This window comes from Scyliorhinus torazame, chromosome 2 (assembly GCF_047496885.1).
Source record: "Scyliorhinus torazame isolate Kashiwa2021f chromosome 2, sScyTor2.1, whole genome shotgun sequence".
NCBI lineage: Eukaryota > Metazoa > Chordata > Chondrichthyes > Carcharhiniformes > Scyliorhinidae > Scyliorhinus > Scyliorhinus torazame.
Genome location: NC_092708.1, coordinates 160,438,694 through 160,451,237, shown reverse-complemented (window position 1 = coordinate 160,451,237; position 12,544 = coordinate 160,438,694). Strand labels below are relative to the sequence as shown.

Below are 12,544 nucleotides of genomic sequence, written 5' to 3'. Positions count from 1 at the left end.
GACTGAGTTTAGGAAGAACTTCTTCACCCAAAGGGTTGTGAATCTATGGAACTCCTTGCCCAGTGAAGCAGTAGAGGCTCCTTCATTAAATGTTTTTAAGATAAAGATAGATAGTTTTTTGAAGAATAAAGGGAGTAAGGGTTATCGTGTTCGGGCCATAAAGTGGAGCTGAGTCCACAAAAGACCAGCCACGATCTCATTGAATGGCGGAGCAGGCTCGAGGGGCCAGATGGCCTACTCCTGCTCCTATTTCTTATGACCTACTGCTCTGGTTCCCACCCCCCTGCCATACTAGGCAGTTCAATCTGTTTCTCTGCCTTCCACTTTTCTCCTTCCTAGCTTTTGTTTCTATCTGCCCCCCCCCCCCCTTTACCTCTGACTTTCTGCATTGGTTCCCATTCCACAGCCACATTTTAAACCCTCCCCAACAGCGCTAACAATCAAGCCCCTAGGACATTGGCTCCAGTCCTGCCCAGGTGTAGACCGTCCGATTTGTAATGGTCCCACCTCTCACAGAACCGGTTCCAATGTCCAGACACGGGGAGAATGTGCAAATTTCACACCGAGAGTCACCAGAGGCTGGAATTGAATGTGGGACCCTGGAGCTGTGAGGCAGCAGTGCTAACCACTGTGCACACAACTTCAGCTGTGATCTCTCTCCTCCATCTTCACCCCATTTTAATTTCAGTCAATCCATTTTAATTTCTTCGATTAATCTGTTTTTCCTTCACCATTGTTCCCCACCCCATTTGGGCAAACTGTTCCCTGTTCGTAGTTGCCCTTTGACACACTGCTCATCTTTGTTCCGACATTCATACTGATCTCTTTATGTGCCACTATCAGGCATCCAATTCTCTCTCTCCACCCCCCCCAATTATGGGACAATTTAGCGTGGCCAATTCACCTATCCCACACATCTTTGGATTATGGGGGCGAGACCCACGCAGACACGGGTAGAATGTGCAAACTCCACACGGGCAGTGACCCGGGGCCGGCATCAAACCCTGGTCCTCGGCGCTGTGAGGCATCAGTGCTAACCAATGCGCCACCATGCCACCCTATCAGCACCCATATTAGCCTTAATCACCTCCATTTACATTCCTTTTCTCTTCTGTCCTCGACATATTTGTCAAACGCCACCTATTGCTGGCCCTCTATCCAGCAAACCCCTTAAACCCCCCCCCCCCCCCCCAAAGAGCAGTATAAATCTGACCCCATCATCCAGACTCAAAACATTTGGTCCCTTCTCTCTCCACAGATGCTGTCACACCTGCTGTCATTGTCCAGTATTTTCTGTTTTGGTTCAAAATTCTGTAGTTCTGTTTGGGCTGGCTGATCATGGTCAATTCTCTGCCTATCACCAACAGCGAGAGGAACATGTAAATGAACATGCACCATACTAAATGCACTAATAGCTGCACTAATGACCAATTTAAGGTAATTAATCCAACTTGTAAAGTGGCTCACTTAAAAGCCACAAACATTACTAGAATGACCAAATCTCTGCAAACGAAAAAGGAACATGTCCAAGCCTTGCACCTTTTAAAAAAAATTATTCGGGCAGCGGCACAGCGCTGCAGTGGTTAGCACTGCTGCCTACAGCACTGAGGACCCAGGTTCGAATCCGGGTCACTGTCTGTGTGGAATTTGCATATTTGCCCCATGTCTGCATGGATTGCATGCTCACAACCCAAAGCTGTGCAGCTTTAGTGGTTTGGCCCTAATTGGGGAAAAAATAATTGGGTCTCTAAATTTTTTTTTTTTTTTAAATTATTCGGAAGCATAGGGAGCTTATAGTTCCCCTATGCTGTCTACATGGTAGCACCTTGGTCTATCAGAGTTGATTTGCCAAACAATCAGCAGTTGGATCTCTGGAGATCCTTTAAGTTTGGCATCCTTGGTCCTGATGAGTGCAAGATGAAGAGTCAGCTACAGGTGTCTCTTTTCAGCAATATTCAAGCCCTTCTGTGACGAAGTGACTGCATGCCAGAAACAGTTGATATTTCAGTCCATTCCTTCTCCCAAACTTCTCGCCCCTTACCCACCCTCCTAAAACAATGAAACGGTCCCCCTTGTTCCAACTTTCCATACCACCAGCCTCAACAATTTTTGCCATCTCCAATCATATCTTTCCCTTTCCTGCTCTTCCAGAATTCTGAAGGGACCATTCCCTCTGCAGCACCCAGGTCCACTCTTCAATCGTCACTCCATATCTTCCCCTTCCCACAGATGAGATGCAACACCTAACTTTTTAAGCTTCCTTCCTTCCTTTCAGGAAAAGCTGCAAAACTCTTCTACTTTCAATTTATCATTCTGTATTTGCTGCTCACGATACAATCTTGTTTACACGGAGGAGACCAAACGCATATTGGTGGACAACCTTGCAGAACACCTTTCAGTCTGATCCAAAGCTTTGGGGCACTGCCATTTCAATGCTCCAGCCCAGTACCACTCTGATCAACCTCCTATGTTTTTACAACAAAGCTCAACATGACAGAGAAGCAGCACCTCATCTTCCAATTACAACCTTCCATTCTCAACAGAATTCAACAATTTCCGATCATAGCCTCTCTCCACTTCCTTCCAGGCAATTGCTATTGTTGACGATTCTGCCAATTCCATTTATACCTCTTCAAGACCTATTATTTGAATTTCTACTTGGCTCCTCCTGTGGCCTCGAGGTATAGGTCACTGAAAAGCACAAACCAGCAGCAATGCCTTGGGGCTGCAGGTTCAAATCTTATCAGAATAGATGGCTGAATTTGAATTCTGAAATAAATCTATTTATCCCATTACCTTGCACCACCATCATCTTTGGTCATTTACTCTCGCTGGTCTTTCATCCGAGCAGAGACCTTTTTTTAAAAATAAATTTAGAGTAGCCAATTATTTTTCTTTTCCAATTAAGGCGCAATTTAACGTGACCAATCCTCCTAATCAGCACATCTTTGGATTGTGGAGCTGAGACCCACGCAGACATGGAGAGAACGTGCAAACTCCACACGGACAGTGACCCAGGGGTGGGATTTGATCCGGGTCCTCAGCACCGCAGTCCCAGTGCTAACCACTGCACCACATGCCACCCTCCATCAGAGACCTTCTTGATGGTTCTTACTTCCCACACCTCCTTTTCCTGCCTCTCAACTTGCTTGAAATTTGTTGCAGCTCTTATCTTTTTCCAGTTGAGAAAAGATCATTAACCTGAAACAATACATGCTTCGCTCTGCACAGGTGCTGCCCGACCTGTTGAGTATTCCAGCATCTTCTACCTTGGTTTCAATGTTATACTTGTTTGCCAAGTAAAACATGCATCAAGGTTAAAATAATCTTTTGTGTCGCTATTGAGTCACCAACCGGCCTTGCACAACATTTCCACCCGGAAAATCAGATACATTTCTCTCCTCACTTTGTGACGTCAATTGCACTTCATAATACAGGAATACAATCCAGAACAAACAAAAGGAGCTCATTCTTTAATAGAACAGAAGGAGGCTATTATTGATAAAGAAATGGAAATCAGAAATTGGAGAGCTATAAAAATGCTTTGTAACTTAAAACTAGTCTGAAGTTCCCATAAGTGTCATGAAGGTTTTGTTTTTAAAAATGTGTGGAGATAATTAGATAATTTCAGACATTATGTATAACAGAATTTAATTTTCCTTCTGTGGTTGTTATGAGTGACCGTAACTTGTCAGCAATAATACAGCAGCATCTCTAATGCAGATGACATCCAGAATCTAACTAAATGCATTGGAAAACATATTCAATATTACAGAATTACAGGACCCTATCACAAACGCATCAGATTTCACACGTACTCAGATGACACCCAACTTCCCTTCACCATCATCTTTGTTGTCAGACTGATACCCAGTGCCTGAATCACAGAAAAATACAGTGCAGAAGAGGCCCTTTAGCCCACCGAGTCTGCACCAACACATGAAAAACACATGACCTACCTAATCCCAATTGGCAGCACTTGGCCCACAGCCTTGAATGTTACGATATGCCAAGTGCTCATCCAGGTACTTTTTCAAGTTTGTAAGGCAATCCACCGCTGCCACCCTACAGACCCAACTATTCTAATGCTTTGCTGGCCAGCATTCCATCTTCCACCCTCCATGAACTTAGAAACATCAAAAACTGTACTGGCCTGCACCCTAATTCACAACAAATCATATGTATGCATCACCGCTATGCTTCCTGAACTACATGAACTCCCAGGTCACCAATACCTTGATTCACTCATGTGCAAAGCCATCCACGGCTTTGCATCCATGACTTTGCCCCTCCTTATCCCAAAAACCACCTCCAGCCCAATAACATTCCTCACCTTAAACTGCTCTCCCTCTTCTTCAAAATATCCCTGAAAATTAACCACATTGATCAAATTTTGATCACTTGTCCTGATATATCCTACGTGGTGCCAATTTTTTTGTCCAATTATGTTCCTGTAAAGCACATTATATTCTATAAATGTAAGTTGCTGCTCTTGAAACTCATGAATAGTGCTTGCATACACACATTTGTGGATAGGGGGTCATTAATAGGCAGAATTTCATTTAACTCCCAGTTGTTACAGTAACTTTAAATTATACTCAGATCATTTTTGAAGGCTGGTATATCAATGAAAAGCACTAGATATCCCCCAAGTTTGATCACAATCAAGGACAGTCACACAACCAGACTCCAAGGTTGCAATGTGAAGTACTGGCCTTAGTAATGCTGACTAAATATGAAGTTAAATCCAATGAAGAAAGATTTTAAAAATGCAATTTGAAGCTAGCACTAAATAAAATGCTTTGTTGAAGACTGTGTTGAAGTTAAGGAGGTCAAATATAGGAAATTTTCCACCTGTACTATCTGAAGCTCAACAGTCACTACATGCTGTTATCTGGCAGTAAACGCTGACAGCTCATGAGAAAGTAACCTGGTTGCTAACCCGTTTCCTGGTATCAAAACAGGGTACAAAATAGGCGTACCCCAAAGGCAATTTAATTAGACTTCTTCATACTGATAACCTAATGGATGGTAATGGATGTTGAAGGAAAGTATTCATGGAGGAAGCTGAATGTATAACAATCCAGTTTATTGTTTGCTCTTCAAGGTGATGAATTTAGTACGGGAATAGGGAACATTTTCTATTTGAGGTACCCAACACTCCAGGTCAGGCATATCATAGCCAAGATGCTGGGACAAATTCAGGTGAGCCCTTCATATATTTTAAACATGGATCCAACACCACACAATGTCACCTATATTACCATAAAGTTTAGCCTCTCGCTGTTACGATAAGTTTGATTGCTGTTCTCATCTCATTATTTTCGGCTCCGAAGTACATGCGATTACAGAGATCCCGTTGTACTACTGCAATGATGAAAACCTGTATTCTCAATCAGATCTGATCGGGCCATTTATTGCAACAGGATGCTATGTGCCAAGGCTACAACAAAGCTAGGGGGGGAATCTGACCAGTTGCTGCAGTTTAAAAGTCGCGCTCTGACTACCTCCCCCACCACACAAAAAAAATTAAAATTGTGGCCCAGATCCTAACGTGCACAGATTCACAGCTACCTCCCTACTCGATTGGCACTAACCATGTCCGCGGCCCGGCTTCACCCCTCCCAAACAAGAGAAAAAGAGACCGGGCCCTTTGGACCGAAAACCGAAAGCGATCCTCAACTTTCCAAGGTCGGCAGTTTGGAGGCGGAGGGTGGGGCGGGTGGGTGACGTGTTAACCAGGGCGGAAAGCAGATGGAAGCAGTCAGAAGTTACCTGACAGCGTACTGGGCCTGTCTCTCCCGGGCAAGGTAGACGGGGAACTCCAAGACATCGCAAAGAACCTTCCGGAGAGGCCTGCCGCTCCTCGCCATTTCACCCTTTTGTGAAGGCCGGCCAGCCGCTCGCTCGCCCGCTGACGTCAGCCAATGGCCCCGCCCGCCTGACGCGGTGGCTCCCTTGGCCCTCCCCTCCCGCCACCTCCTTTCGCCTGATTGGCTGTACCGCCCCCTTCTCCGGAGAAGGCTGTGGCGGGTTGCTGGGCGACGCGGGACGTCAATCCAGTAACGTCACAATGTTTCCACTGGCAGGTTATGTAAAGGTTTGTCACGGGATTCGGCAGCGCTGCCAGAGGTCGGATTACCTCGGGACAAACATGCCTTAGACATATATGGTAACTGCTTTTAAAAATATCCTGCAAATGTGACCAACATTAATGTTCAGATATAGCCCGAATTAAACTATTGCCTTCCACTCCATAAATCTGGTGGTTACACTACCCTTTGCAACTTCCGAAGAGGAAAAAATAAACTTTAAAAAAACAAATTAATTCAATAATCAGGAAATTAGCTAACAGGTCAAAGACAGAACTCTCCTCGAAAGAAACATGGATGGTAAAGTCGCAAGATGGGAAACGGGCAGACGTGCTGTGTTTTTGGAAATGCATCCTATTTCCCTGACTGTTCAGTTCTATGAAAGGAACCACCTTCTTTCATAGAATTTGCAATGCAGTAGGAGGCCATTCGGCCCATCGAGTCTGCACCGGCTCTTGGAAAGAGCACCCCACCCAAGGTCCACACCTCCACCCTATCCCCACAACCCAGTAACCCCACCCAACACTAAGGGCAATTTTGGACACTAAGGGCAATTTATCATGGCCAATCCACCTAACCTGCACATCTTTGGACTGTGGGAGGAAACCGGAGCACCCGGAGGAAACCCACGCACATACGGGGAGGATGTGCAGACTCCGCACAGACAGTGACCCAAGCCGGAATCGAACCTGGGACCCTGGAGCTGTGAAGCAATTGTGCTATCCACAATGCTACCGTGCTGCCCATTTTGTACCCTAAAACAATCATATACAGGAAGAGTATAACAGAAACCCAAAATATTTGGTAGAGATTGAAGTTAGGCTCAAAGATGCAAATTGACAGGCATCCAATTTATGCTTCAACTCTCAATAGGTTTAGAAGATGCCATTTATTCTTATCACTGTCATCGTGATAAGGGTAAGGCGTAAGTAGCGTCATTCACCTGAGGAAGGAGCAGTGCTCCGAAAGGTAGTGATTCGAAACAAACCCGTTGGACTTTAACCTGGTGTTGTAAGACTTCTTACTGTGCCCACCCCAGTCCAACGCCGGCATCTCCACATCATTGTGATAAGGGGAAGTAGATTTAGGACTGAGTTTGGGAGGAACCTCTTCACCCAAAGGGTTGTGAGTCTATGGAATTCCCTGCCCAGTGAAGCAGTTGAGGCTCCTTCATTAAATGTTTTCAAGATAAAGATAGATAGTTTTTTGAAGAATAAAGGAATAAAGGGTTATGGTGTTTGGGCCGGAAAGTGGAGCTGAGTCCACAAAAGATCAGCCATAATCTCATTGAATGGCGGAGCAGGCTCGAAGGGCCAGATGGCCTACTCCTGCTCCTAGTTCTTATGTTATCGTAATTGGAGTTTTATTGTAGACTTTCAAACTGTGTGACCGTTTAAAAATAAAATTCTAAGCACGTTGAAACCCTAGCACAATGTGTCACGGTCTTCCTGCAAGTTGAAAACATTTCTTTGGGGGAAGAGGTTGGGGGCCCTTTCAATACAGGCCTGCAACAACTTATTTCTTATCTATTTTTCCTATTTTTGCCCACACATACCTATGCCCTACATGCAAAAGATGTTGGGCTGTTCCGAGCTACTTCCTTGACACTCTTGACTGATATCAGGAAGAAAGGCTTACATGTATCATCGATTATCACAAATTGGACATGTGTACATCGATTATCACAAATTGGACCTCTCCAAGTGCTTTACAATCAATGGAATGTGTAATTACTGGTGTTGGAGAACATGGGGCAGCCAATTTGCACACTATAAATTCCCACAAACAGCAATCTAAGGATGACCGGATAATTTTTCATGTTTTTGTTTTCTTTTTTTATAAATTTAGAATGCCCAGTTAATTTTTTCCAATTAAGGGGCAATTTAGCATAGCTAATCCACCTAGTCTGCACATCTTTGGGTTGTGGGGTGAAACACACGCAAACACGGGGAGAATGTTCAAACTCCACTCGGACAGTGACCCAGAGCTGGTATCAAACCTGGGACCTCGGTACCGTGAGGTAGCAATACTAACCACTGTACCACCGTGCTGCCCTTTATTATTTTTATGTTAATTGCTGGATCAATTTTGACTAGGACACTAGGGTAACTCTCCCGCTCGTCCTCAAAATAATGCCACGGGATCTTTTACAGCCACCCAAGCGTAACGTCTCATCTGATCAGAGGACATGCATGCAACACTGATTTGGTACAGACTGGCATCTGACTTTGGAGTTGTTTAGGTGTCCTCTGCAGATTAGTGTGATGAATGTAGAAATTTCAGATACATTGTATTGTGAGAATTTAGTGAAGTAATGGTTAAATGCCTCGATTAGAGTGTGTTTGACTGCTGCAATCATGTTTTAAAATAAATCCTAGTTTGAAAGGTAAGTATATTTTAGGAGCCAGGGGTGCAATTAATCATAGCAAAAGGCTTGGGCTAATGCTGTTTTGTTATAATTATATTAATAATCTTTATTAGTGTCACAAGTAGGCTTACATTAACACTGCAATGAAGGGCAGCACGGTGGCACAGTGGTTAGCACTGCTGCCTCATGGCGCAGAGGTCACAGGTTCGATCCTGGCTCTGGGTCACTGTCCGTGTGGAGTTTGCACATTCTCCCTGTGTTTGCATGGGTTTCACCCCCACAACTCAAAGATGTGCAGGGTAGATGGATTAGCCACACAAAAATTGCCCCTTAATTGGAAAAAATGAATTGGGTATGCTACATTTATTTAAAAAAACACTGCAATGAAGTTACTGTGAAAATCCGCTAGTCGCCATACTGCGGCACCTGTTCGGTACACAGAGGGAGAATTCAGAATGTCCACCTAACAATACGTCTTTCAGGAGTTGTTTGAGGAAACCGGAGCACCTGGAGAAAACCCACACAGATACGGAGAGAACGTGCAGACACCACACAGACAGTGTACCAAGCCGGGAATCGAACCCAGGTCGCTGGGTGCTGTGAAGCAACAGTGCTAACCACTGTGCTACCGTGCCGCCCATTAATTAAGGAGATTGTTCCCCTGGGGTGTTAATTAGTTTTCAGCTTGGTGAGATATTGCTGGGTGGAACTAAGGCATCAGGCTTTTTGAGAAAGCATTTTCAGTTCAGTTCTGTTCTGGATGAAGCTGAGACGTCAAGTCAGGTTTTGCTCTCTGCAGCTCACTTCAAACCAGATTAACAGTCTTTAAAGCTGTGCAGACTTGTATGAGCACAAGGGGAAGTAAAAACAAGCCAGTTGAAACAGCTTTTGAAGTCATATAAGCAGAGTTTCTGCATGGATCTGACTGGAGTTAGATCTTTTCTGCAAAGCAGAGTCAAAAGATCGCTTCCTCAAAGAATAACACTGTAAAGCAAGTATTCATCTGTGCCATTGGTATTAGGTGAATTGAGAGCTGAAACGGTTGTTTTCTTATTGTTTAAATGGCAATAAAGATAGCAATTAAGGATACTGTATTCACTATATTGAGTAGTATTGTTTAAGGAGTAATTGTAAAATATTTTTGAGTGTGATGTTAAAGATTTAAAAACACGGACCCAGGTCACTGTCCGTATGGAATTTGCACATTCTGCCTGTGTCTGCGTGGGTCTCACCCCCACAACCCAAAGATGTGTAGGGTAGGTGGATTGGCCACGCTAAATTGCCCCTCAATTGGAAAAACTAAAAAAAAAAGATTTTTAATATTGTGCCATTAATAAAGTTTGTTTTAATATACCAAAATCCCTATTTCTTCATGCAATTACTCCTGGAGTGAAGAATCCTTTCCTCCTTACAAAATTAAAATAAAATATTGGGGTTTAGGTCTAGTATCTTAGCTACTGTTGGGGACTGGTTTGGGATCGTATTATTAGTCAGATCAACAGTTTTGTCAGAGATATCCATGACATATAATTATTGATATTAAGTAATGGCCTGAAGAGAGTTTCCGGTGGCAGCCATGGAGGAGTAGGTCGCACATTTGATAGCTCCCGCCTGTGATGGACATTTGGACCTTTTTCTCCCGTTTTTCCCCAGATTTTATTGGATAAATCGGTGTAGGGTGAGAAGGTGAGGAGAAACTCCTTTCCAGTGTATGGAGAATTGGACCAGAAGTGGCCATGTGAGAAGACAAAGTTCTACCAGGAAGACGCGAGCAGAGCTGGCAACGCGGGAAAGCATGGCGGGAAGCAGGGCCGCGGGGAGACAGCACAGTGGTCGACGGAGAAGCTGGTGAAGTTTTTTGAAGATTGCTTCGCCAAGCTTAAGAAGGACATGCTGGACCCGATCAAGGCTTCGATTGATCAGGTAGTGCAGAATCAAGATATCCATGGACGTGCGGAGACGGTGGAAAAAAAGGTGTCCGAACACGAGGAATACCTAACCGTGCTCGAAACCAAGGTGGAGATGATGAATGACCGCCAGAAAAGAATGCAGGAGAAGCTGGAGGACCTGGAGAACAGGTCCAGGAGGCAGAACCTGAGAATCATCGGCCTCCCTGAAGGTAGTGAGGGATCGGATGCGAGGGCCTACGTGACGAACATGCTGGAGAAGTTGATGGGGGCTGAGGCGTTCCCTCGGCCCCTGGAAGTGGAGAGAGCGCACAGAGCCCTCGCGAAGAAGCCCCAAGCGAGCGAGCCGCTGAGGGCGATGGTGGTACACTTGCACCGGTTCCTGGACAAGGAACACGTTCTGCAGTGGGCCAAGAAAGAACGGAGCAGCAGGTGGGAGAATTGTGAGCTGCGCATTTATCAAGACCTGGGCGTGGAGTTGGCCAAGAGGGTTTAATCGGGCAAAAGCGGCCCACTTTAAGAAGGGGGTGAAGCTCGGGATGTTGTATCCAGCCCGTCTGTGGGTCACATATGAGGAACGGGACTTTTACTTCGAAACACCAGACGATATATTGACTTTCATCAGGGAAAAAAGACTGGATGTGAACGAAAGACATTGAATCCTTGGGGAGAGTATTGCAGTGGTGATTTGTTGACAATCACTTTTGTGCTGGTTTGAATAAGTAGTGTTATGTGCAATAAGGGGCTATTTCAATGGCTAAAGTTAACTTTTTATTACTGGGAGCTGGGTGGAGGGGCTTCTGTGGTTGTTTTTTCTGTGGTTGTTTTTCCACTTTTTTCTGATGTCTGTTTACTGGGGAATGTGATGCTTTGAATATGCATGTCCAAGTGGGGGGGGGGAGGAGAGAGAACAATGGGGAGATAGACTGTTGGGTGGGAGCTATCAAGTCAGCTAGGTCAGCTGACTCACGGAAGCACAGTGGGGGGCAAGCAGGTGTTAAGCTTGAGCTTGATATGGGGGTTTGGGTTTCTGCTTCTGTTACCCGGGGCGGGGCAGAGAGTTCCCCGACCAGGCTGATTACATGGAACATTAGAGGGTTGAATGGGCCGGTCAAGAGTTCTCGCGTGTTTGCGCATTTGAGGGGGCTAAAGGCGGACGTGGCAATGTTACAAGAGACACACCTAAAGGCTGTAGACCAGACTAGATTGAGAAAGGGTTGCATTGGCCAAGTATTCCACTCCGGGTTGGACTCAAAGAAATGAAAAATGAAATGAAAATGAAATGAAAATCGCTTATTGTCACAAGTAGGCTTCAAATGAAGTTACTGTGAAAAGCCCCTAGTCGCCACATTCCGGCGCCTGTTCGGGCAGGCTGGTACGGGAAGACCAGGGGGGTAGCGATTTTGATCAATAAACTGGTGGCATTCGAGGCAGGGGGAATCGCGTCAGACACGGGGGGTAGTTACATAACGGTGAGTGGGAAGCTGGAGGGGGTGCGGGTGGTACCCGTGAACGTATATGCTCCGAATTGGGACGATTTGGAATTTATGAGGCGGGTGTTAGGTAAGATCCCAGACTTACGAGTCATACAACTTAATCATGGGGGTAGATTTCAACACAGTCATTAATCCGGAATTGGAACGGTCAAAATCCAGGACAGGGAGGGTGCCAGCCGCAGCAAAGGAATTGAAGGGGTTTATGGAACAAATGGAGGGAGTAAACCCATGGAGGTTTGCACGGCCAAGGATGAAGGAGTTTTCTTTTATCTCCCATGTTCACAAGGTATACTCTCGCATCAACATTTTTGTTCTGAGCAGGGCTCTAATACCTGAGGTGGTGGATACTGAGTACTTGGCAATCGCAGGGTCAGATCATGCCCCACATTGGGTGGATCTACGGGTTAGTTTGGAGAGAGGACAACGCCCGCTATGGAGGCTGGCTGTGGGGTTGTTAGCAGACGAAGCGATCTGTGGGGCGGGTGAACAAGTCCATCCAGAACTTCCTGGAAACAAATGATATGGGGGAGGTCTCTGCAGCGACGATTTGGGAAGCTTTGAAGGCAGTGATCAGAGGGGAATTAATCTTGATATGAGCCCACAGAGAAAAGGTGGAACGGGCTGAGAGGGATAGGTTAGTTGAGGAGATACTCCAGGTGGACAGGAGCTACTGAGGACGCG

At 45.4% G+C, this 12,544-nt stretch overlaps 1 protein-coding gene across 1 annotated transcript in view; it reads right to left on the bottom strand.

Annotated features, from left to right (window-relative positions):
- coq10b (coenzyme Q10B) overlaps positions 1-5,939 on the bottom strand; it is a 42,370-nt gene extending 36,431 nt beyond the window's left edge. Inside the window, exon 1 of the mRNA XM_072478894.1 lies at positions 5,776-5,939. Within this exon, the coding sequence (XP_072334995.1) occupies positions 5,776-5,873 (98 nt within the window). The 5' untranslated portion in view covers positions 5,874-5,939. The remainder of the gene's footprint in view (positions 1-5,775) is intronic.
- Between the last annotated feature and the right edge of the window lie 6,605 nt (positions 5,940-12,544).